Source organism: Mus caroli, unplaced genomic scaffold, assembly GCF_978045245.1.
Source record: "Mus caroli unplaced genomic scaffold, Mus_caroli_1 scaffold_14, whole genome shotgun sequence".
NCBI classification, from domain to species: Eukaryota; Metazoa; Chordata; class Mammalia; order Rodentia; family Muridae; genus Mus; species Mus caroli.
Window position 1 is genome coordinate 80,516,045 of NW_028227269.1, and position 26,456 is coordinate 80,542,500.

General features: G+C 44.9%; 1 protein-coding gene across 5 annotated transcripts in view; it reads left to right on the forward strand.

Annotated features, from left to right (window-relative positions):
- Nucleotides 1-21,531, forward strand: part of Pcnx1 (pecanex 1) — a 144,113-nt gene extending 122,582 nt beyond the window's left edge. For all 5 annotated transcript variants that reach the window (XM_021179162.3, XM_029484751.2, XM_029484750.2 and 2 more), the window contains 11 exons: nt 1,425-1,640; nt 2,485-2,738; nt 4,246-4,476; nt 6,453-6,553; nt 7,509-7,659; nt 10,395-10,625; nt 11,604-11,878; nt 13,497-13,702; nt 15,472-15,914; nt 16,307-16,447; nt 16,607-21,531. In XM_021179162.3, the coding sequence (XP_021034821.1) occupies nt 1,425-1,640; nt 2,485-2,738; nt 4,246-4,476; nt 6,453-6,553; nt 7,509-7,659; nt 10,395-10,625; nt 11,604-11,878; nt 13,497-13,702; nt 15,472-15,914; nt 16,307-16,447; nt 16,607-16,747 (2,390 nt within the window). In that variant the 3' untranslated portion in view covers nt 16,748-21,531. The remainder of the gene's footprint in view (nt 1-1,424; nt 1,641-2,484; nt 2,739-4,245; nt 4,477-6,452; nt 6,554-7,508; nt 7,660-10,394; nt 10,626-11,603; nt 11,879-13,496; nt 13,703-15,471; nt 15,915-16,306; nt 16,448-16,606) is intronic.
- The last annotated feature ends 4,925 nt before the right edge of the window (nt 21,532-26,456 follow it).

The following is a 26,456-nucleotide window of genomic DNA, read 5'->3' on the forward strand; positions in this document are numbered from 1 at the left end:
TTCACTTTTTTTTATTTCCTTTAACAAAGTACAGTATATGTGACTTAGAGCATATCCACTGTATATACCCATCCGCTATGAAATGTAGCTTAAGAATGCAGATAGAATTTTTAAAGGTGCCATTCAAGGATGGTGCTTATATAAGCTGAGTAGAGACCAGACGAAAACTAGGTAAGAACACTGAGTGCTCCAACATGGTCCTTTCCCTCAAGTGTTAGGTAAATATTCAAATTTAATCTTATTTAATTGTGTGCATGGGAAGTTTCTAATTTCCACCCAAGATGAGACTTCGTGGGTTGAATTTTGGTATCATTTTCTAAAGTTTGCTTCTTAGCTGATTTGAAAAATCTTATTCTATCACCCTATTCCTGGGAATCTTGCTGCTCTAACCAAGTGAGACTAATGAATTGGTTAATTAGCTCAGGAAACTATTAATTAATTCCTTCAACAAACATTACTCCCAAGTGGACAGGAACATGTTGCCATTTAACTCATAAAGTTCTTGAAATGCTTTATCCATCTGAGAAACGAAACTCTAACAATCCAATTGATTTTCACTTATAAAGCTGAATTAGGGAGAGTTAGTGACATTAACCGTTACTTATAGTCTCACAGGAACAACCACTTCCTCTGCAGTGAGAGCGTGCGGGCTTAGAGCTCTCAGATGCTGCACCAGCAGGAAGAGGTCCTGAGGAAGAATCTACACACCTTTTTCATGGACAGACATGCAGCTCGCATAATTAGACTCCATTTCTCCTCACTCTCTTCATGTGTAGTTAGTGTGAGTTTAAAATAACTCCCAAACCTTGACTCTGAAGCTTTGCTCGTTATTTGCTGTGTATTAATGAGGTTTTGGTTGCTGTGATAAAATACCCAAGCTGAGCAGCCTCAAAGCGTGGGTGGATGTACTCCGTTCACAATTTCAGAGGCCTAAGTCTCGGGCTGTCTGGCACCATAGGGCTATGTGCTGTGGGCTTGTGCTGAGGCAGAACCTCAGAACCCAGAGCTGCTCCTGACAGGTGCCGGGCACTCTTCATGGGCATGTGCCCGAGCCATACTTCCTGCTGTCTTACCTCCCAGTAATGTCCCCAGCTGGGCATGAGTCTTTGGGGGATGTTGAGCTTCCAAACCATAGCACAGTTTTCTTTTTATTTACAATTTGTAGGTGTATGGTGTGTATTTTTTCCTGTCAAATAAATGTAAACATGGCCATAAGAGGAACTTAGGTTTAGGCTGTTCACTTAGGTTGTGTTGTCTCACCCTGTAGCCGAGGCTAGCTCCAGATTTGTGTCAGTCTCCCTGCCTTTGCTCTTGACTGCTGGGTTTGCAGCCTACATTGATACATTGATATTTTAGTGATTTTGTTCCTCAATACAACAGGTACTTGAAGTGAAATCAACGTTTCTTAACCTCTGTTCTTACAGGATCGGATGACAACAATCTGAATTCTATCTTCTATGAACACTTAACCAGATCTCTGCAGCACAGTCTCTGTGGTGATCTGCTCCTAGGACGGTGGGGAAACTATAGTACTGGGGACTGCTTCATCCTTGCCTCCGACTATCTCAATGCGTTAGTACACCTCATAGAGATAGGCAACGGCCTGGTCACTTTCCAGCTGCGGGGACTTGAATTCAGAGGTAAGATGCTCAGTCACCTTTAAGATGTATAGGTACCTGTGGTAGCAAAGTTGTGTCTACTTAAATCCCAAATGAAAGGCGTCAGAATTGGCAGCTGGTGCACAGCTTAGCTGGTGAGAGCATTCGCTGCTCATCCGGTGGTCCTGAGTCCTGCTCCCAGCATCCAGACCGGGTGACTCACAACTCCACTTCCAGGAATCTGGCCCCTCTTCTGGCCTCCAAGGGTACCTGCATGCATGTGGTGCATGCGCGCACGCACACACACATACACATAATAAATAAATCTTTAAAAAATTACAAAATTTGATCTTTGAGGTTGTTGCCCCTCCCATCAGCCCTTCACAATTTTATGTGCTGACAAGGCAATTCATTCTACACAGAAAATTATACATTCAGGAAAATACCAATTTAAGTTATCAAATCCTGCACAATGACTAACTTGTACACATGAGTAGGAGCTAGTTTATGTTCAGTGACCTTCTGCTATTTGTGACGAATGGGCATCATTAGAAGATGCGCATTTACTCATTTGGACTTCACTTGGTATTAGTGCAATTGTAAGCCCATTAAAGTGTTTTTGGAAATCTGTTAGTCAGAATTAAAGAAGTTTCTTTATAGCATAAATTCCCAGACCTTCAGTGTGCTACAGCATACTGCAGATGAGCAGAGAGCCTGCCTGAGTTCTGGAGTTTGCTACAGTTGGATGATGAATATTCCAGAGGACATCAGTCACATACTCTGAGTCACTGTAAAATGTGTCTTTTCTGATTGTCTGCCTAGTACGCATTCTTTCCAAGTTGCTGGTCTTTTGCCTTTGTCTGTAATGGTCTTGTGTTTTTCTAAGGTACCTACTGTCAGCAGCGGGAAGTGGAAGCCATCACAGAAGGAGTAGAAGAAGACGAAGGGTTTTGCTGTTGTGAGCCTGGCCATGTTCCACATGTGCTCTCCTTTAATGCTGCGTTTGGCCAGCGCTGGCTGGCATGGGAAGTGGTTGTCACTAAGTACATTCTAGAGGGCTATAGCATCACTGACAACAGTGCTGCTTCCATGCTCCAAGTCTTTGACCTTCGTCGAGTTCTTACCACCTACTATGTCAAGGTAAGGTATGTGCCTGCCTAGACCTCTAAGCAGCTGACAGCTTTCTTGGGAAAGACCTGCACAGGCACATGTGCACATGGGGACACACACACACACATTGCTATTTCCTGTTTCATCTATCTGTTGACATTAATAGCTGACATTCATTTAGGACTGTTGAGCAAAAACACATAGACAGACACACATATACATATACACATATGTACATTATTATTCATTCATTCGTTCATCCATGTGTGCATTCATTCATTTTTGCTATGCTTATAGTATGTGCTTACCAAACATCAAGCCCAGAACTAGGTAAGCACTCACCTCCTAATCCACGTTCCTCACCTCGCACACTCGTGCTTTGCTTCTGAATAATGATTGAGTTTTCTAGTATCCAGGGCGGTCAGTCAGAGTATACCTATGGGAATAATAATAATACACCCCAGCCCATGAAGGCCTTGCCATTTCCTGTTGCATGTGTCCACTGCCTTTAATAGCTGGCATTCGCAGTTTGTGGTTTAGGACAATAGAGTGCTCACACACACACATGCCTGGCTCTGAAGACACCTAAATCTGCAGCCAAGTAAAGTTGACAGGTGTTCCAGAACGTCTGAAGGTCCCTTGAGACTGTGACACTAGAGCTCTGCCCATGGTGAACAAACATTTACCAGGCCTGAGGGCAAAGCCAGACCCCTCACTGGCCAAGGTCAATCCTTTATAGGTGAAGCCAGGTTTTTGTTATTTTTGTTATTGCTTTGTTTCATGGAGCCTGGGTATTACTGTTATAGCCCTAGCCACCCTGGAATTAGTTATATAGACCAGGCTAGCCTGGAATTCTCAGAGACCCAACTGCTTCTGTCTCCCCTGTTGGGATTAAAGGCATCTCACCAGGCCTAGCAAGGTCAGTATTTTTAAGAGAGGTGTTGTGAGGTAAGCCATGTGATATGCACATCTGGGTTTTTTCTATATTGTGTTGTTTCTACTAAGTTCCACATTATTTTAACAAACCCTGAGCCTTCCATCTGGCTAAAACCAGGAGAGTAAGCAAGCTTAATTTACAACACTTGTGTGTGTGCCTACATGTATACATGTGACACACATGTGTGTCTCTCTTTATGTATTTTATTTCTATCATTTGACCTATGAACACCAAAAGTTTTAATAACGTTTTGGAAGAAATTTTCAAAATAAATGTAATATAATAATTTTTCACCTCTTTAAAAATAACCTGATTCAAAAGCACTGAAATTAATAATACACTGCAAGTTGCCTTGCTGAATTCATGGTGTGATCTTAAAGAAGTGGATGATGTTTTTATTTAGGAGGGCTTCAGGTAGCTTTCTTAAAATGTAGACGTAGGACACCAAGTTAAAATACAATATTGTGAGCTATACTGTCTAAAAGAACAATGATTGTTCATGTAACATTAGGAATAAATTTATTTTTGTTTTAATATAATGTTAAATTAGAATAAATTTGCATTGTGATTTGACTTGAATTCTCTGTGTTTCTTAATTAGGGTATCATTTACTATGTCACAACCTCCTCCAAGCTGGAGGAGTGGCTGGCTAATGAGACAATGCAGGAAGGATTGCGTCTGTGTGCAGACCGGAACTACGTTGACGTGGACCCAACTTTTAACCCAAACATTGATGAGGACTATGACCACCGGCTGGCAGGCGTATCTCGGGAGAGCTTCTGTGGCATTTACCTCAGCTGGATAGAGTACTGCTCTTCCCGGAGAGCAAAGGTAGGGCGGAACCATGGCCTTGGCAGTTCTCTGAATCCAGGTTTTAACAAAAGGGTGAAATGTCCTGTTAGTTACCATGCGCTGGCTTCTGCCCTTGCTCACAGACCCTCTGAAAGAGAATGGTTCACCTCAGCATTGCAGCATCCGCCCCGGCAGCATGGAACACACAAGCTGTGGTTCCATACAGTGCTCTCTGAGATCTGGTCCATAAGCACTGACCACCGACCTAACTGTGTGTGTCCCAAATGCAGGCCTAGACCAGTGGCGTCTCTGAGAACTTCCACCCATGACACGTGTGTCCTCTGCGGTCCAGTGTCAGACTGGCTTTAATATTTGAAATTGTCCTTCATTTTGCTTAGCTGTAATCGTTGTAAACAGCTTGTTCAACTGTGACTACTGTTGGACAGTGCACATCTGGGACATTCCATGGGAATTTAGATAAAATGGTGCACTTTGGAAATAAAGGGTTTTTTTAGGTCTCTCCCAAGAAGTCTGATTCTGTTGATCTAGACCACAATTGTAAAATAGAAATCTCCCTGGTGACTTTAACTGAAGTGTTCACCTCAGGCGCACACGTCCGGACAACTTGTCCTACCTAAAGTAAGGTAAATTACAGATTGTCCAACTACTCTTTCTTCTAGGCCTATCACGCTATCATGCCCCTGGCCGGACTATCAAAACCACAAACCCCAAGCACTGTGGCCAGGGCTCACTACCACAGTGGCTTCTCTGGAGCTGAGCACCTGGCATCCTGTGCATGTGGTATCCTGGAGCTAGTGAGCCGCCTTGACAGCCAGTGCCCGCAGGGTTATCGCACCCGTTAGCCTTGCTCTTCAGCTCTTTCAGGCATCTTTCCATCAGTTGGAGTAGGGTGACTTCATGTTTTCTCTCTGAGTGGTAGCCTTTGAACTGTACATATGCAGCACGTTCTGACCCAAGGCGCCTGTTTTAAAGAAGAAATAGTGGTAGGACCAAATGCCCCTCCGAGATGGGATGGATCAGAGACAAACATTAGAGAATGACTTTCTTTCCAAACTTGTAACAAGCAGATGGCTTTGTTTTGTTTTTCATACATGCACTATACTTAAGGACTTTGCGTAATGTTTTCATAGTTGGTGGAGGGTTGGGGGGCATATGGACATGTTATAATATCCCTCATATGGACATGTTATAATATCCCTCATATGGACATGTTATAATGCGCCTTTTCTGGCTTACATAGTGTTGAAGTACACTACCTTCTTACTTAGAAATGGCCTCCATCCTCAACTCAAGTACCCCCTCTCAAACGTTACTGATAGGCTGGACATAGCTTGAGGAAGTTTTCCTGCATGCCCATACATCATATATTCAAAAGGCTCATCTTGGGGGCTGGGAAGATGACTCATCAGTTAAACACACTTGCTGTTCTTACAGAGGACCTGAGTTGGGTTCCTAGCACGTACATGGTGGCTCACAACCCCCCACTAGTTATGACCAGTTCCAGGGGATTCAACACTCTCTTCTGGCCTCCTCAGGCAAACATGCTCATACACATAAATAAATATTTTTTGAGGCCCATGTCCAATCTGGGTGTTCCCATTCTCTTCAGATAGCCTGTTACCCACTCAGCCCTGGGGTATGTTCTCCCCGTTGCAGCCCCTTTAGAGTAAAGTTAGTGCTAAAACCATCCCCAGCTCCTAAGAGCAAGCATTCTGCTCCTGTAATCCCTTTCCTGAGAAAGCCCACTAAGCTGTGAAGTCGCACTGACTCCAAGCTAAACGATATTCTCCAGTGTAGCAAGCCTCTGCCTTCTACTCTCCAGTGTCCTCCAAGACAGTGTTCTGTCAAACAAACAAAAACAAAACACCTTTCCTTCCTTCTTTGATTATAAAGTTCAGCTCCTTTTATCTATCTCTGACTTATTGATTGGATATTTTCTAATTTGTTAAATACTTCTATAGCTTTCTAACATGTAATGTTCTTTATTTTTAAAGCCACTTGATGTAGATAAAGACTCATCTCTGGTGACTCTTTGCTATGGACTCTGTGTTCTGGGACGGAGAGCTTTGGGGACAGCCTCCCACCATATGTCCAGGTAAAGAGGCATCTGTGTTTTCAAGAAGGTATCGGGGAGGAGGGTGCTAGAGAGCTGGCTCCGTGGTTAATGTCACGGGCTGTTCTGCCAGAAGACCTGAGTGCAATTCCCAGCCAACATGGTGGCTCACAACCATCTGTAACCCCAGTTTCGGGGGATCTGATGCCCTCTGTGAGCTCAGGCAGGCCAGCAGTACATAGATACACATGCAGGACACACACACACACACACAAGTTTTTTAAGTTAAAAAGAAAAAGAGAAGCTCCCTGTGAGCTAAACTAATTAAGTTATTGTTTAGTTCATTGAAATTTTTTGAACTTTCACTTTGTACTATTTTATAAGACTTCATAAGACTTGATTGGTCTCTGCACATTTATAGTATAGTATAGTAATTTTCTTGTTTACTTTTCCACATTTCTTCATAATCTTTGTCTAGATCACTTATACTTTTAGTGTGTATATCTAAAAGAAATTCCTATTTTAGCTGTCTTTTGATTACATGTTTTACATTAGACTCTCTTTAATTTCCTTTGAATCTTAGGCTCCCTGCCTGCTGTCTATCCGTATGAGCTATTACCATGGTTCATAAGCAAGGTTCCTAGTCAAACAGGGCCTGTCTCCTGAGTTCAGACTTGAGTTCCTGCATTCTTCTTTCAACACACTCTTAGAGCAGTTGTTGAAACTTCCCTAACGCTGCTGCCCTTTAATACAGCTCCTCCGGTTGCGGTGACCCCCCACCTCCAGCCATAAAATTATTTCGTTGCTGCTTTATACCTAATTTTACTGCTGTCATGAATCGTATCTGATATGCAGGATATCTGACATGTGACCCCAAAGGGGTCTCAACCCACAGTTATAGCTCTGCTGCTCTGGATGACTGGTGCAGAGCAGACATGAGGCTGAGTGTCATGAAGACTCCTGTCAGAATATGTGCACTTTATCTCCAACCTTGCAGTAACCTGGAGTCCTTCCTCTATGGATTGCATGCCCTGTTTAAAGGGGACTTCCGGATTTCTTCAGTCCGAGATGAGTGGATCTTCGCTGACATGGAGCTGCTGAGGAAAGTTGTGGTGCCTGGAATCCGTATGTCCATTAAACTCCACCAGGTCAGAGACGGGCTAGCTCTGCTGTTTAATTTGTTTTGGGAGTTTGCTGATACTTTGCCATTGATTTCCATGTTATATTTTGGAGACCTTTGGAAAGGCTCTCATCTGAACCAGGGAAGAGCCCTAGCAAAGCATTAAATCCCAGAACCTTGAACCTGCTCCTCATAGTAACAGTAGTAGTGAATTTTAACATTAATATCTGTTAACATTCATGATCTATTCATGTCAGCAGCCAACTGAAAAGGAAGGTCTCTACCCTGAAATGCTTGTTTGACATCATGTGATTGCAGTTCTGGTCCCTTACCCAGTATCTTAGGCAGGGTTCTATTCCTGCACAAGCATCATGACCAAGAAGCAAGTTGGGGAGGAAAGGGTTTATTTGGCTTACACTTCCATACTGCTGTTCATCACCAAAGGAAGTCAGGACTGGAACTCAAGAAGGTCAGGGAGCAGGAGCTGATGCAGAGGCCATGGAGGGATGTTACTTACTGGCTTGCTTCCCATGGCTTGCTCAGCTTGCTCTCTTACAGAACCCAAGACTACCTGCCCAGGGATGGCACCACCCACAATGGGCCCTCCCCTCTTGATCACTAATTGAGAAAAAGCCTTACAGCTGGATCTCATGGAGGCATTTCCTCAAAAGAAGCGCCTTTCTCTGTGATAACTCCAGCCTGTGTCAAGTTGACACACAACCAGCCATTTCACCCAGTGAACACGTGACAGCCGCAAGCACTGCATGACTCCTTGGGGGGGATGGGGGGCAGCAAACTGCTGCCTTCTGCTTGTTGTGCTCAGTGCCTCCTTGTAGCAGGCAGGCAGGGCAGGCTCAGAGATCAGTAAACAGTCCTACCAGGGAAATGAAATTGAAATATGTACCCAAAATGTTTTTCCAAAGCCCTCGACCACTGGGAAAATACATTGTGGTTATATGCTGGCAGTGGTACGCGTCAACTGCCCCTTAGCTAACTGAAATACTGTCCCCTAGGTACAATGTGACATGTTCCTCAAGGTGGGTAGAATCCTCGTTCTTTGGGACCATTACCAGTAAGGGATGAGTTATTCAAATATGGATTATGGTTTTGAAGCATAGGAAAACACTTTTTTGGGGTCAAGTGTAAGCTTTAGAGTTTTGAGTCAAAATGCAGTATTTAAAAGAAAAGACGACGGGCGTGGTGGTGCACGTCTTTAATTCCAGCACTTGGGAGGTTGAGGCAGGCAGATTTCTGAGTTTGAGCCCAGCCTGGTCTACAGAGTTAGTTCCAGGACATCCAGGGCTACACAGAGAATCCCTGTCTTGGAAAACCAAAAACCAAAACCCAAAAATAAAAAAAGAAAAAAGAAAAAAAGAAAAGACAATGACAGGTCAGTTTCAGTGGGGATACTATACCAAGGAAATAACCTTGAGCCTCATGCATTCTGGGCATGTCCTCTGCCACGAAGCCATCAGGGGGTGAGGGTAGGTGGGGAGAGAGGAGAAAGGGAGAGGGAGACAGACACAGAGCATCTTGTTTGTAAATTAGTGTGAATTATGTTTATCCCAGTCTAGCTTCAAATGAATGAGACTCAAACTATGGCTTAAGTTCTGCACAATTACTAAAGGATGACCTCTAAGCTAAATCTCTAAGCTAGACTGGCCAAATACTTGCTGTTAGAAATTCCCTGGGCAATCTCTGCTCCAGTGGTCTGGTGTCCTGGGGGGGCATTTCACTCAGACACGTGCTGCTGCTCCACCATGGCTAATGGAGAAGAGACCTCCTGTTCTCTCCATCTTCTCCTCCTCATGGTTCCTTAGTAACTGGCAGTTGTCAGTTTTATTTAACCAATAGTTTTAACTTGGGGAGCAAGGGTTACGTAGCATCACTGAGGATCTGCTCAGGAGGCAACCAGATCTTGGGGTCAGTAGTAAGTATTTGACTACCTCGCTGCGCCAGACCAACACTTGATAAATTGTCCAGACTTGGTGACCTCATTGTGAAACCCAGGCGGTTCTTACATTTTTGGTCCTCCTATCTCAGCTTCCTGGGTAGCTGGAATTATAAGCTTATATACAAGACCCCAGCATAGAAACTTCAGATTTTTTTATAGTTTATGTAAAAGTTTTATTGAAAAAAGAGCTGAGTCCAGGTGTTGGAAACTAATGACCTGGCATTACAGTATGTGAACCTTGAGCCTGGGAAGCAATCTGTATACCCCGTTGAGCTTCAGTCTCCACACGTGTAAAGTTCGGATGTTACTCCGCCCCCTTAACCGATGAGTACAGCGGTGGCTCAGAGGACACTGCCAGGATTCAGTACTCACGTGCACAATATTTCCATAGATCCACCCCAGACTCAGGCTGCGCCCTGGGCACTGGCTTCTCACTCTTACCCTTCCCTGCAGGGATGTGAGCTGTAGTTATTGGAGCAGAGCTAGGGCCAATCACTTTACCTGGATATAGACAGACCTGTATCAGCCTTCTGCCTACTTGCAAAAGCAATCAATAAAATATTTGCATCCCCTGAATAACACGCTATTTCTGACAGTTAGGTCTGAGCTATGATTACTTTTGTGTATGTCTTATATCCCCGGTTATAACCCCTGATGGGATAGAAGGTTTCTGGGAGGTAGGGAAACAGAGAAAGGGGATAACATTTGAATGTAAATAAAGAAAATATCCAATTAAAAAAAAAAGAATTTTTGCTTATCATCCTAGAAGTTATTTTCCAAAACAAAACCGCCCTTGCATTTCTGTTTAGGATCATTTCACATCCCCAGATGAGTATGATGACCCCACTGTGCTCTACGAAGCCATCGTCTCGCATGAGAAGAACCTTGTGATAGCCCACGAAGGCGACCCTGCATGGCGGAGTGCAGTCCTTGCCAACTCTCCCTCCTTGTTGGCTCTGCGGCACGTCATGGATGACGGCACCAACGAGTACAAGATCATCATGCTCAACCGGCGCTACCTGAGCTTCAGGGTCATCAAGGTGAGTCTCAGGGTCACGCCGCTGTGACTTAGAAAGGAGCTTAGCATCTTAATCCAGCCTTGAAAGCGTGATTGTCACTGCCTGTTGAAATCGAGCAGCCTGTGCATTCCTTGTTCATGAACACTTGCTTACTTAGCACTAGATCCCTCTGCACTGTGAGGTTTCCTTAGATGCTGTAAAGCATTTGTTTAGCTTATTTCAGTGTTGGTGGCCTTCTGTCCATGCACATGAAATGTGGACAGTATCCCTCTAAAAGCCAGCATTCTGTTGTTTATGAGGCGTTCGCTCTCCTCAGTTAATAAAATAACAAAGTGTGTGCTTCATTGTGACTCAGAGCTAACTGTAAATGGTTTGTTCTTAGATTCTCCCTTACTCTAACACATTCTGCACATGTGAGTGTTCATATATGTGTGCATATGTGTGTTAGAGGGTTAGAAAGATGAGTTTTTGAAATTTATAGTTTATGATTCACTGTTCTCTTTAAGCACTTGTTGTGAGTGTGTATGATGTGTGCATATGCCGTGTGCAGCATTAATGTGGAAGTCAAAGAACAGCTTTCAGATTGCTTCTCTCCTACCACACGAAGTGGGTCCCAAGGATCATACACAAGTTTCCAGGTTTGGCATTTGGTAAAGATGACCTTTACCGCTAAGCCATCTTGTCAGCCTCCTATCTTGATCTAATCATTTAATCAGCCCCAAAATATCAGACATCATCTGAACTTGAAACGTGTGCTGCCTGTCCTTCCATCAGAACTGTCTAGTTCACTCGCTTGACAAAGAAAGGGACTGCATGTGACTTGGTGTCTTTAGGAGGTGGAGTAAGGGAGAGAAGGCTATTTGCTCTCCAGGAGGGCCTTCGGTTAGCTCCTTTCAAAGGTCACCTTGTAGTCCCAGCCTTTCAGTTGATCACCACGCTGTCACCCGTTTCTACACTTTTGTTCCTTGACCTCTGTCTTTGCCCTTTCCTGCCCCGCAGGTGAACAAGGAATGTGTCCGAGGACTCTGGGCAGGGCAGCAGCAGGAGCTAGTTTTTCTCCGGAACCGGAACCCAGAGAGAGGCAGCATCCAGAATGCCAAGCAGGCACTGCGAAACATGATAAACTCGTCTTGTGATCAGCCTATTGGCTACCCGATCTTCGTGTCGCCCCTCACAACATCTTACTCTGACAGCCATGACCAACTCAAAGAAATTCTTGGGGGACCAATCAGCTTGGGAAACATCCGGAACTTCATAGTGTCCACCTGGCACAGGTAGTGGGGTTGTATCTTTCAGGAGTGGTGTGCCCTGGGCCTGGGCAGCTCACCTGGGAAACTTGTAGAGAAAGTACAGGTGCAGGAGCACTGTGCACACTTACTCTGCCTGAGTACTGGAGGGTAGAAATCAGCTCTTCATCTCCAGAAGCTAACATCTGGCTTTGGCTGACCGTGGTGAATCTGATGTATCTGTGGCAGCATCAGCAGAACTTCACACCCCCTTTGCTCCTTTGCCCGAGCTTCATTTCCTCACTCTATAGCGTTTGCCCTCTTCTGAGAGAAAGAACATTGGAGACCTCGAGGGCATGTGGGTGACTTCCGCTGCTCCTGCCCTCCTTCCCAGCAGCAGGGAGCACTCTGCACATCTGGCTGGGCCTCCAAGATTCTTTGTTGCCATTGCAACAGTCCAGCCTCCCTAGGGCGAGTCTGTAGTGTGATAGGGTGTGCATGCCGAATTTCCCTCTGTCTGGTGAGAACTAACGTCGGGTATAGAAGCATTATAGTTTGGTAGACAGTAAGGAGAACTTATAGATTATTATTCCCAAAGATTTTTTTTATCCTTTTTTGGGGTGGGGGTTGTTTGCTAGTTTGTTTCTTATTTATCAAAGCATAAAGAAATTAGGATATGAGCTAAAGCCACAGATTCTTAATGGTGTCTTTAAATGTTCTGAGGACTAGCCAGTGCTTAAAGCGTCAGGTTGTATTCCCCTCTAATGGAACATAAGCCAGGGTAATGTTCACAGAGATTTCATTTTCAGAAAACCTCTGTGTTACCTGTAGTGCTAGAAGAACTTGAGTTTCCTTTCTGGGAGAAATAGCACATAGACTAGGTTATGGTTTGCCAGTGAGCAAGGGCATTCTTGGGGCACGGTATCCAGTACCAAACTGTCAAGGCAGCTCTCTGTCTTCCTGTATTTAAAACAGCAAAAAACGGAACAGGAAAGAAGGCTAAAGCAGCTGTCTAGCCATAGGTACAGCACTGCTGTGCACAAATATGTCTCAGCTCGCTCAAAGCTCAGTATGGTCGTTCACACCCGTAATCCCAGCGTTCAGAGGACTGAGGCAGGACTGCTGAAATACACACTGAATTCTTGACCACTCTGGGCTATAGAATGAGGGCCTGTCTCAGATAGCAAAGGGTTTTTTAAATCCTTTTTTGGGGGTTGGGGTGGTTGTTTCTTTGCTTGTTTGGTTTTGGTTTTTGAGACAGAGTTTCTCTGTGACACTCTAGCTGTCCTGGAACTTGTTCTGCAGACCAGGCTGACCTCAGCAAAACATCTGCCTCTGCCTCCTGAGTGCTGGGATTAAAGGTGCGTGCCACCACCAACCAGCCAAACAAATCATGATTCCACCTGGGGTCCAGATGGTGCAGCTGTGGTCTACACAGTTCTTAGGTGTGGTGTATGGACAAGCAGACGGACCTGTAGAGCTGGCAGAAGGGCTCGAGGCAGTGAGAAGGGCAGGGATGTGCTTCTCAAGCCATTCTTCCTGATACTGGTTATACCATACAGGCTTGGCAAGGCAGACACTGACAGTACTGACGACTCAGAAGAGTAGAGGACTGATTTTGATGTGATGGCGAGCTAAGGCTTCCTGCTTTGCAATTCTTCCCCAGGCTAAGGAAAGGCTGTGGAGCTGGCTGTAACAGTGGTGGCAATATTGAAGATTCTGACACTGGAGGTGGGACTTCCTGTCCTGGTAACAGTGCAGTCACTGCCAGTGATCCCCACAACAATGCGTCCCAAGGAAGCACTGGACACCCAGGACAGGGAACAGGATCCGGACTCCACCCGCCCACCACATCATATCCTCCAACACTAGGTAACTGGAGACAAAATTCTGTGTAATGTCGACCCCTCAGCCATCGGGCCAGGACGTGTGTGTGTGTGTGTGTGTGTGTGTGTGTGTGTGTGTGTGTGTGTGTGAGAGAGAGAGAGAGAGAGAGAGCGCATGTGCATTCATGAGTGTGTCCATGCCTGTGTGTAAAGGAGTCTGTATGGTGTTGCTTGCTTACGCCCAGTAGTTGATGATACCATTGTTTATATCTGTCAGTGGTGCGCATGTAGAGATCTTGCACATGTTTGTGACACATACCTTTAATCCCAGCACTCAGGAGTTAGAGGCCAGTGGCTCTGGGATTGAAACCAGCCTGATTGATATAGTGAGTGCCAGGATAGCCGAGGCTACACAGAGAAACCCTGCCTCAAAAAAAAACAAACAAACAAACAAAAAAAACCCAAAACCCAAATATATATTACATTTTTAAGCGAATACTATTTAATTCTTGTATTTTATTTAACTTTTCTCCTGTAGTGCAGTGGGTTGGCTTCTTCTGGCATTACAGTACTGTTTACACAAGAATCCTTATAATCACTTAGTGCTTTCTTTGGCTGCTCCCTCTAAAAATAGGCTCAGTGGGACAGACCTTGTAAGTCTCTTGATAGCTCACACGAAGAATCTTTACAGCAGGTTTCTCTCAAGTGGGGACACTCTGCAGTCAGCCCTTCTTCCTGGGGGCTTCCTCATTACCTCCCTCCAGATCAAAGCAAGCTGCTCAACAGCCACTCACCCACCTTCCTTTCTTCCTTCCTTCCCTCCTTCCCTTCCTTCCTTCCTTCCTTCCTTCCTTCCTTCCTTCCTTCCTTCCCTCCCTCCCTCCCTCCCTCCCTCCCTCCTTCCTTCCTTCCTTCCTTGTGTGTATGTGTGTGTGTGTGTGTAGAGTGTTTTCTATCTACTCAGCAGTTTATAGGCACACAGATCGTACACTCACTGCGGCCATCCTGCTGCAGTGCACCTCAGAAGCCTCTCTTCCCTTCAGCTGGGCTCTGCAGCTCCTCACGCCCCTGCCCCGCCCAGCTGCTGTTATGTTCTTGGGCTCTGAGTTTGACTCTTAGATTCTACATGTATGTGAAATCATGCAGTGTTTCTGTTTTGAAAGATTTATTATTTTTATTTTATGTGTGTGAGTGTTTGCCTACAAGTATGTATTGAGCAGCTCATGTGTGCAGTGCCTATGGAGGTCAGGAGAGGGAATCTGTCCCTGGAGCTGGAGTTACAGATGTTGTGAGCTACCATGTGTGGAGGCTGGGAATTGAACCCACATGTGTGCAGGCCAGCCAGTGTTAGTTACCAAGCTCTCTCTGGCTCCATGCAGTATTCCTTAATAAACATTTCTAACTGTCTCATAGCCAAAAATAGTTCTACCCATTTATTTTTTAAAATTCTTATTTTTCAGAAATATTTCTGTAAAAAAATATTTTAGAGTTTATTGTAACCTTAAATCCAGATATTTGCAGTAATGTATTTTTCTTATGCCCTAGAATTTGAATTTTAAAAACTTTAAGAAAAAAAATATATGTATATGTGTATATATATATATATATATATATATATATATATATATATGGTTTTATGTAAATCATACAAGAAAATAGATCCCAGGTATATCTTTTTGGTAAGCTTAAAGGTTTTGGATGTAAACGCTAAGTTCTATAAATTTATGGAGTGGTTGCTTAAGGAAGACAGATTTAACAGGCACAGAGGCCAGGTGGAGCTTGTCTCTGGCTGAAGTTGTCATTATTTCCTGCCAGGCACCAGCCACAGTGCCCACTCGGTACAGTCCAGTCTGGTCAGACAGTCACCGGCACGCGCCTCCATGGCCAGCCAGTCTTCCTACTGCTACAGCAGCCGCCATTCATCCCTCCGCATGTCCACCACGGGCTTTGTGCCCTGCCGGCGCTCCTCCACCAGCCAGATATCTCTTCGGAACTTGCCATCATCCATCCAGTCCCGCCTCTCCATGGTGAACCAGATGGAAGCTGCCAGCCAGGGGGGCATGGGCTGTGTGCAGCACGGCCTGCCCTCCTCCAGCAGCTCCAGCCAGAGCATCCCGGCCTGCAAGCATCACACCCTCGTAGCCTTCCTGGGGGCAGAGGGAGGTCAGGGCAGTGCCACAGAGGCCCAGCCAGGCAACACCTCAAGTCCTGCCAACATTTCCCATGCCAGAAAGGGAGAAGTGATTTACAGAGTCCAGGTGAGTAGGCCAGGTGCTCTGTGCTGTTCACATTTGTTTTTATGTCTGTCTTGTTGAGTGGGGGATCCCTGTGAAAACTTGACTCACTCTGTCTTGTTGAGTGGGAGATTGGAGCACTTTGAAATGTTGGGAAATTCTTGTTCTGCCAACTTAAGAACGGAGAGCAGCAGCCTTTGATCCGTGTTTCCTACTTAGTGCTGGTACAGAATCATCGCAGGAAGGAGTCCAAAAGGAATCCATTCAGGGCTGTGTGGATTTTCTTTACATTTCATAGGAAGCAAGGGAGAGTTTACAATGCAGAGTCCTACGAGAGAAATTTTGTTTCGTTTAGCCTTATATTTTTCATTAAGGAGGGGAAATGAGTTGGGAGTGATTCTCGTGTGTCTGTTTAGATTGTGGATCTCAGTCAGATTCTGGAAGGAATCAACGTGTCAAAAAGGAAAGAGCTACACTGGCCTGATGAAGGAATTCGGTTAAAAGCTGGGAGAAACAGCTGGAAAGACTGGAGTCCACAGGAGGGCATGGAAGGCCATGTGAGTTCTCCCAGGAAGCTGCTGTGCACTTTAGGTCATCAGACCCATGCATGTTTTAGCTGCTGTGTCTTTCTGCTTGAGTGGTTAGCAGAACTGCACGGGGGTCGAGAGGGGGGGTACATTCAAGGTCTGACTCTGTGTGTTCTTCTGCGTTAATAGGTGGTTCACCGATGGGTGCCTTGCAGCAGAGACCCAAGTACAAGGTCCCACATCGACAAGACAGTGCTTCTAGTTCAGATCGATGATAAATATGTGACTATAATTGAAACCGGGGTACTAGAACTGGGGGCCGAAGTGTGAGCCTGCGCTGCATACCTGGGTTCCTTTCTCTGGCTTCCCAGCCCTTGGAGAGAACACAAGGTTGCAGAAGATCCACCTATGGGGACCGACCGCCTGCCCTTCGCAGCAAAGACTTGACCAGTGGCTTGGTTAAGCTCCTCTCCACCCTGACTCTTGTCACTGTCTTCATCCCCAAATAAAGCTGAAATATTTTTTTAAGTTAGCTGCATGAAAGGCAAACTCTGTTGGAACCTCTCGATGGAAGGCGCTCTATGCATCTATGCTTTAACCCATGGACTCTGTCTCTAACTCTAAACTCATATTTTTCTAATTTCTTTGCCAAAAACAGTTGCCATGGTTTTTGTTGTAGAAAATGAAATCCATTGACATGATTTTTGCAACCAGAGCCATGTGGAAGCATTTGGTTCGACATATAACAGTGTAAAGATTTAATGTACAGTGAGAAAGATGATGACTAGACATAGGTTTATCTTATTCCTTGAACACTAAAAACTTTAATGAAAAAACTGCACTAATTTTTTACAGTGATGCACTAAATCTGAGATTTCTCAGAACATTTATTTATATATAAAAATAAAATACCATTATTTAAATTGCCTTCAGGACTAGCCCCACCCTTTCCTGACACACAGGCAGCAGAGCCCGCTGCTCCTTTTCTGTCAATGCGCTGGACTCCGGGACACAGCTTCACCCCTCCCCTTTCCCAGGGCTGGTGACCAGCAGATACGCCTGGCAAAGGCCAGCGCCAGCTGCCCTGTCACGGCTCCCATGTGCCACACTTCTCCGGCCGGTGGCAGGTCCTGTCGAGGTTGCTTCTGGAACATGCCTTTGCTTTTCAAGAAGAATATGAAGGCCCCGGAATTTAAGAAAGGATCGGTTGCCTCTTATTTGATGAGTTCCTAGCTCTTGACATTACTCACATGAAGTTCAGTTTCACGAGTAAACTTTTTTCAAACAGACTTGTCTATGTGGCTCTGTTCTTGACCTGCCATCAACGGCAGCTCTGCACTCTGCTTCCTTCCCCTTTTTTCTCTATTACTTGAATTTATTTCCTGTAATTTATAGTGTATATCTGTCTTGAAAATATTTATGACTGTGAAATTGACTTAGTTCATATATTGTCCCATAAATTATATTGGTTTTGTTTAAAGAGCATGTATTCAGGAAAATATGTACCTTGGATTTACAGTGTGGCTGCGTGCAATCTGCACTTTAGGGTTCATTTGCAACTTTAAGCATTTTCAAATTTGTTTTAAACTCCAAAGAAAGTAGCCCCCCTCCTCTGAGCACCTGGGGCAGCCGTCTGTCTCCCCTGGACAGACAGTAGAAAACAGTAGGTCATTTTGATGTCCCTTACTCTTGTCAAAGCTGTGACCATTCCAGTGTGTGGCACTGGCCAGCTTAGTAGCTTCTGTGTTAGGCCACCCTGATATAGTATCTTCTGAGATGAGAGGAGAGAGCTGCTGAGGATACGGGTATCAGGGTGTGTCCAAACACGACAGGAAACAGCTAACAGCAGGCGAGAGGATCTCTCTCCACATGGCTTCAAACCCTGTTTGTGTTTCCTTTGGTTATTTTAAAGTCGGTGTTCAGAACCCAATGTGCCTTGTATTGACGTTTCCATAGACTTCAAACTTTGCAGACTTTATCCTTTAAAAATATTTGTCAAAAGGCTTACTGAATCTTTACAAAAGAGCCCTTTATCTTTGTAAATTGACCACTGTAAAGGGTATTTCCCCACACAGTTACTCTATTCCCCCATCTCTTACTTGGGCAGTTCTGCTCTGTCTGTGTTTAAAGCTTCCTTCCCAAAGGACTTGTGCTCCCTGCTGCTTGCTTGTTCCCTGCTCCGGATGAGTCTGCCTTTGTCACGTTGGTTCCTAGGTGACAAAAGATGGAAGACCATCCATTTGCTACAGGAAGAATCAGAAGCTAATCTTTGGATGACTTACTTGGTCGAAGGGTCAGAGTTCTGTCTATGCCTGCTCTCCCTGATAGTTGTTAGACGCTATATGCGCTAAAAGTAAAATTCCATACGTAAGGCGGGTTCTGGATGGAACGTGTATGGCAAGTCTTAATTTGGGAGAGTTGGACACTTTCCTTAAAACAAGTTATTGTTTGTTACCATATAACTTTACTAAATTTATAAGTTAGGAAGCCTAAGAAAAGTCTTGTTTTTAGTTTTTTAATCTAAAAACCAATGACCTTAAAAAAAAAATACTACTTTTCTAATTACAGCAGGAAAGATAATGATAATTACAGATTTGTGTTTTAAAATTAAATTTATCATAATTTGTTTTTCTTCAAGTACCCTAGTGATTTAGGTTTTCTGCTTAGCCTTTTTCACTAAAATGCAGAACTCTAGCATCTTTTAAGTCCTTTTAGTCCATAATTACTAAAACTTCAGAGATCCATAATTTTGCAAGTAGTTAAAAACAACTTTGTATCTCCTTAGATGCAGCTGCATAATTGAAGTCTCTGTTCTTCTTCTTTGAATTTCTCCTTTATCTTGCCCCATTTTAGGACAATCCTGGAATGGCTTTGTCTTCATCTTCTTCAGTAATTAAAAAACAACAACCTATTTGTACCCCAAACTAAGCTTTTGGTGACTCTTGAGCCCATATCTTGGTGGGAACCCCCTTTATATACACCCTTTTCCAGTGGACTTGTTTGCTAACAGGCTTTCCTTTTTCCACGGATCTAGATTAACAGGCAGTGGTGCTGCTGGTGGAACTTGGGAGGGTAGAGATGAGGCGCGTGGAAGCTTTACAGAGAAACAGTCGTTGCTTTTTAGGCGGCCAGTGAAGAGCTGTGCAGCGACTTCTCTCTGTTTCCATCAGCAAGGGAGAAAACACCTCCATCGGATCGCAGGTGTTTTGATTTTTTTTTTCAAGTATATTGATAATGCTTCAGGTTCTTGAACCAGAAGATAAGAGACAATATATTTGTCTCTTGAAAGGCACATAAAGAATTCTCTGGGTGCCGAATGTCAAGCGATGTGCGTGTAAATTCTTACAGAGGAAACCAAAGCTCTCACTGAGAACTCTTTCTGGATTTGTTTACTTTATTTTTCTGTCTCCTCTGAAAATATAAAATACAGCCTCATATTTGAGCAAGAGTCACACTGCCTCTTTACACTCCACATAGTTTCCTACCAGCATCCTCTTGCCTCAGCCTAGAACCTACCCTATGGGGGTGTCCTGCATCAGTCATCAAATTCTGGGTCTCTAGTGTTTGCCCAGTGTCTAAAATCATCTCTTTTTAGGTAAATTTAAGTCATCCTTTGTTCTGAATATATGACTTGACAAAAACTAGTAATCTGAAGTTGTGTCTCCTAGCTACTGAGGTATAAACTGCTGTCTGTGTAGTCATTGCTTTCATGTTTAAAGTGGTTTTTCATCAGTATAAGCAAATTTATTTCTGCACTTTTGCCTTTAAGTCCTTAGTATTCTTTCTCCTCTCTTTGGTAGCTACATTAAGTTACTTTGAACATGGGCCCACTGAGCTTTTCCACGGGAGATGGCCCATCTCTCGTAGAGGCGCTTTCTCAACTGCAAGGTGAACGGAGACTATCAGTTAAAGCTTTAAGTGGTGCATGCCTGTTGCTGGCCCACCCTTGAACTTTGTGTTTCAGGCTTAGATGGATGCTGAGATTTACTGAAGGGGCAAAGGAGATATAGTAGATACTGCAGTGTATTTAGGTGATAAGAGTTTTATACATAGGCCTTTTTTTTTTTTAAGTATTTGAAGACCACCAGCCGTTTTCTTGGTTTCTCTTTTCAAATTATCTAGTTGATGAACACCCAGGCAGCCTCATTTGGAAGCTGTCACCTGTTCACAAGCTCTAATCAGAAAGGAATTGCTTATCAAACAGGTCTGGAAAGATCTAACCTTGCTTGAAGGCAGAGGTCTCTCTTCTGTGGTGCCTCACCTACCAGAGTCATCTGTCCAGAGCTGTATGGTGAGAATTTCTCTTTCCTGCCTAGAAACGTGTTCTTTCTGAATTGGGGCAGAAGTTCATCTGTAAGCTGAGCATCCCGGCATGCCATTTTGTAGACTCGGCATCGAGATGTCCAGGGCCTGAAGCAGATGGTCACACAGGGTTCCACTCAGCTGTATGTCACTCTTATACCTATTATATAGGCTTGGCCTTTTCTCAGACTTCAGCTTTGTACCTGACCAGCTGTGGTTCGTGGGAACCAACAGGAGGGAGGGCGGCTCTCTAACAGGTGTTGAGGGTGAATCTGTCACCTGCACAGTAGAGGATGTGGCTGCTCCAGGTGACTCGGGTTAGGTGTGCTTGTTACTGAACAAAATCCTTTACATCCTAAGCTTGAGTCTGCAACCAAAACGATAGGAATGGGACAGCTCTATTTGGCTGTGCTTTCTTAAAACTGTAGTTTGAGTAAATCATCGACATGGATGATGCTAGCCCTGTACAAGCCTGGCATCAAGTTCTGTCTGAGGAAAAGGAAGAAGGAATGTTAGAAATGGTTGTGGGCGAGCGTGCACTGTGGAAGGAGTGTGGCTTTCCCTTTTCTCCTCGTGGGCTCTGAAAGGGCATTGCCTCTACCAGCATTCAGTCTACACCAGAGATGAGGATATGTGTCCATGCGCGTTGTCTGTGAGTGTGCGTGCGAGTGTTAATGCAAACAGCTTGTAAATACTATAGTTGTTTAAAATGGAAAATAAAAGCTGAAAAGTCTTTTGACATATATTGATCAGAAAAAAAATACAGTATTGACCGTGGATAAAAACAGGAAATAAATTTTTTTTCATTTTGCCTTCTGTCTTTTTTTTTTTTTTTTTGGTCAAAAATTTTAAAGAGGATACGATATCTCCTTGGTTCTGAGCTAATCATTCTATACCTGTAATCATGGGGCTTGGCTTACACCAGATAAAAGTGCACTCTGGCAGTAACTCTTGCACAAAGGTATTTCTGCCCTCTGAGTTAAATTGCGTGTTAATGGTAGAACTGTCAGATGATAACGTATATAAGTGCTCAGTTACACTAAGTTACAATGCAGAGGAAGGAGAAGCCCCAGTTAGTGGACCAGGGCTGCACCTTCACCAACCAGTCTTCACACATCCCTCAGGGTGTAAACTTGGATGGAGAGAATTTGCATGCTCTGGACTATGTCACTGGGCACAGGCTGCATCATTTCAGCTGGTGGTAATCGGGAGGCAGATTATTCTCTGCAATTGAATCCCCAACAACATGCTACATCCTCTCCCAGATCATAGCCTTCCATCTTGAAGAACAGCACATTTGTAGTGACAGGAACCACGTCAGTTAAGCTACCATCATCGAAGGGAGGAAGGTTCCCTTGAGGGTGACGTTCATCTTAGAGTTAATTCCAGGGGCTGTTGCTATGACACTCGGATCCCAGGAGACCTAAAGATTACTTAGGATTTGTCATCCCAAATGATCCAAAGATGCCTTGCTTGCTGTAACCGAATGGGAGCATCTTCCCCTCCGGTAGGCAAGCTGAGCCCTTTAAGGGTCACCTGAGTGTGGGTTGTTTAGCCAGCACTTGCCCACAACGTTCCCTTTCCCCTTCCATGCACGCTTATAGAAGGCAGCTGAGTGTAGTCCCATTTGCAGACAGATGCCGGGGGACTGTGGATTGCTTTGCAGTGTCTAATGGTCAGACTTGAGCTGGTTAGGTGCCCAGTGAACTAGGTGTGCTGAAGGGGAAAGTTGGGCTCAGTTCCCTTTTGTTTCGGAGTACATTGTGTGGGTGCATAAGTAACTGGCCCGTATGAGAATACACCAGATCTCTGGGCTCATCTTGAAACAGCTTTTTATCAGATAAAGTCAGCACCAGGATGGCACCGACCCTGCTTCAGGTGAGTACTTGGCGTCTTTCTCCGCTCCACTGATCTTTACCCTGTGAGAGTTGGAGGAAGGCACTGGGCAGAAGACAAAGTTGACCCAGCTTGCAGTCACCATACATGTTCCCACCAACCTCACACAAGCTCAGCATGCCCTGTACACCTTCAGCTTGTAGCTGAAGGTCACCGAATGTGGGGTTTCCCTAGGAGGAGACCTGGGTCCAGACGTGAGCATCTCTTGGTTGGAGGATGCTTTCTGGGGAAGGACCTAACAGTCCAGTCCAGGGAAAGAAGCGGTTCAGTGTCACACAACATTTGTGATCAGAGGCTAAAAAGGAGGTCTACTCACGAGAATGAGTTCTGGGAGGGCTGACAACTATATTGGCCAAGGAACATTTACTTTCCCATGCTCGACTCTAGTGCTAGACACAGGCTATGGACATAAAAAGATCTTGACTCCAGGAACTCAAAACTAAACCAAAGAAAGAGTCAACACCCAACTCGATGGGCCTGTGGCTAGAAAGACAAGGCAGTCCTTTGGTTTGGTGAAGCTGCTTATAGGCTTGGAGCTCATAGCTTTCCATCTGAAAATACCCTGGTTTCTGCTCAAATGAAGCATCTTCCTCTGAGGAGGCTGAAGCAAGAATATCTGTCCACCTGCCAGGTCCTGCCCCTCACAAGGTCACAGGACTACACAGAACTAAGCTATTTGTGGTGGGTCATTGTAAAGAGCCAAGTAGAGCTGGCGTTTTCAGCCTTGCCTAAGACAGCAGTGTGCTCAGGGCAGCCTTCCATTCCAGAGGAAATGAGAACCCTGGGCTCCAGAAAACCCCTAGATCTCAGCCAATGGGATGGCTCTGTTGTGTCCCTGACAGACTCTGCCAGGAGATGGCAGCAGGAGCTCGGCCCACACTGAAGAGACAGGTGGGCTGTGCATGCAGAGAGGCACTTGGGATGCCTCTTCAGAAGCAGGATCAAGTACAAGAGCAGCAAGCAAGAAAGGGCACACAGACCCTGAGTAAGTCCCTACCCACAGTGGACCCGCCCTGGCCATTACTCCTCGGCTCCTGGGCCTGCTTAACACTTGCCCCATTGAATTCTTTCCCTGGCAAATGTCAGCGTAGGCCCCACAATCATAAAACTTGAAATCAAGCCTGTCTATTAAAACATACCAGGCCTTGAAGCTTCAGTGATGGTGCTTTTGTCTATTAGTAACAACCAAGAGAGTGTTCTAGAACCAAATCCGTGGATGCTCAGGTCCCTTTGTAAAATGATGTGGTGTTTGAATGCAGCATGCACACATCCAGTATGCTCTGTGTGTGTAGGGATTATTCCCAGGACCATGAACATTCTAAGTGAGTGTAACACCACTGAGCTTTATATACCCCGAGGTGCTCTATTATATCTGTGCCCTCAGGATTACTTAAGATACAAGATCAACGGAAACCCTAGTACGTAGGTATTAAGCCACATTGCTAGAAATTAGTGACAAGAAGAGAATGTATGTTGAGTTGGCAAATTCTAGGTGCATCATCCCAGGATACCCAAGGCTTTTCCTTTGTTCTCTGATTCTTCACATGGATACCATGTAAGTATGTAAGCATCTGTAAGTATGGTCTGGGCTCTACTCAGGGATGGGAGTCTCAAGACAAAGCTACAGCTACCTGCTTTGGCCTGGCAGATAAGGGCAAGCTGGATGCAGCAGAGCGAGAGTAGGCAGCCTGGCACCAGCTCCTCTGGCAACTTGGACTGAGCAGTGCACCTGAGTGATTCGGTAGTAACTGTGGAGGCAGCCAGTGGCTCACACAGGATCCTTGGTGCTTCCCACACACCCAGATGAAGGAACTTGTGCACACTCAAGTGGGATGCATACACACACACACATACACAATGGAGGGGATATGTGCACACATACTCAGAAGGGAGAGGATGCATGTATACACACCCCTACCTCCATTCCCTGGCATGAAAGAACTCACATGAGTTTGGTACAAAGGAGAATTTAGTGTGGTAATCACACCTGAGGGGATGTAAGATGCTTTGGGGTGGGGGAAGGGAGTGGTGATAGGGAAACCGCTCCCCTTCACTACCTCTACGAGGTAGGTAAGGCAGGGAAAATAGGTTGGGGTTGTCAGAAAACTTGAAAACATTCGTTTTATTTAGGACATTGGATTTAATGCTATTGTGAAATAACGACATCTGGGACACAGTAGAAGCACATATTGTTAGAGTCTGTGAATTGCTGAAGAATGATACCCCAGATCCAAATAGTATGCAGAAGCAAGGAGCGTATATGCCTACATACTGAAGTGGAAGCTTAAAGGTTCTTTGGAAAGTCAGTTGTGTTGGATGGTGTTTTGTTGGGGCAAACACGTGAAGGAGTGTTTTCCTGAAGTGGACACAGGTGAAAGGCTAAGGCAGACTCGTGAAGGAACGTTTCACTGAAGCAGACACAGGAGAGAGAATGTTCTGCTAAAGCAAACACGTGAAAGGACATGTGATGAAAGATTCTTTGCTAACGACATGCTTGTATTGGTCTGCCTTACACTGTGTAGTTGAGCTGCATTTGGCGGGACTCCATAGAGAGAAATGCACCAAAAAAAAACTTCTGGCGGTGTGCTGCAGTTTGTTGCCACTTTTGAGGACTCAGGGTGATTGGCAGAGTGATGTCAGCTGAGAGAGATGCACATGCTGAGGCAAGACCCGTGGAGGACACGTGATGTTTGGAGGGAGTATAAATAGAACTCAATGGACAGTGATGGAGGCTGGGCTTGGCTTGCTTGCATAGCTAAACGCTTCCTGGTCTCCTATCTTTGCTGATCTTCACTTCTGTGAGAGAGGCACAGCCAAGAACTTCTGGTATTCATGTTGGCCCTGGTCTCTCCTGCTGACTCGAGCTGAGGCTGAGGCTGGCTGTCTCTGCTAGGTTGTGCCACCACTTCTGAATCCTGTTTACTATTCCAACTCAATCAAACTGGACTACTGGTCTACCCAAATGTATTCATGAACTGAGGTGTTTTTGAATGGATTGAGCTGCTGCTGCTAGTCTGTGAATTGCCACTCCCTGCCCCCCACCCAGTACCCTTTCTTTCCCACTACCTCTAGTAGGTGGTGGGTAACAGGGAGGTTAAAGTGTTTAAGAACCATCATTAAAATTAGGGTTTGAAAAAATTAACGTTACACATACAGTGGCCCAGTTCCATCAGGATGGAAGGGTTCTGACTGAATTCACAGATTTCGTTTTAAAGCCAAAAAGAGGAACATTAGGCAGGGGTAGGTGATCTATATCTCATTAGTGGGTTCTATCTCTGAGGGTCTGGGTGATGATGACTCAGATTTCATGCCTAGGAGGGGTAGCTCTTGACCTTTTGGCCACAAGCTTGACTAAGAGTCCTTTTGCAAGCTGGGGAGTAGTCCCTTTTACTGCAGTTGTTCCAGTAACTGACTTGCCCAGTTCTGGAAAATAGAAACTCAGGCCTGGTCTCCTGAACTGCTAGTTTGCAGCCTGTCATGGAATCAGCCTGTCTCAAGCCAATTCCCTCCTTTCAATATCATCCTGAACATAACAATGAGTTTTCACTGGAGGAGAAGGCTGCTAGAAGAGAAGTTGTTTCCTGATACTGAGAGCCCTGCCAGCCTTACCTGCACAGTGATGAGCAATTCCAGACATCCCCAGCCCCTCTAGCATCGCCTAGGAAAAAGCTGGGGAAATATCTACCTACTCCTATTTATGTTGTTGTTGTTGTTGCTTATGATTTTTGGTGTTGTTGTGGGGATGTTGTTGTTTTGGGGTTTTTTGTTTTGGGGTGTTTCGTTTTGCTTTGCTTTTAGATCCTACTTTGCTACCCAGGTAAGTCTTGAACTTGTAATCCTC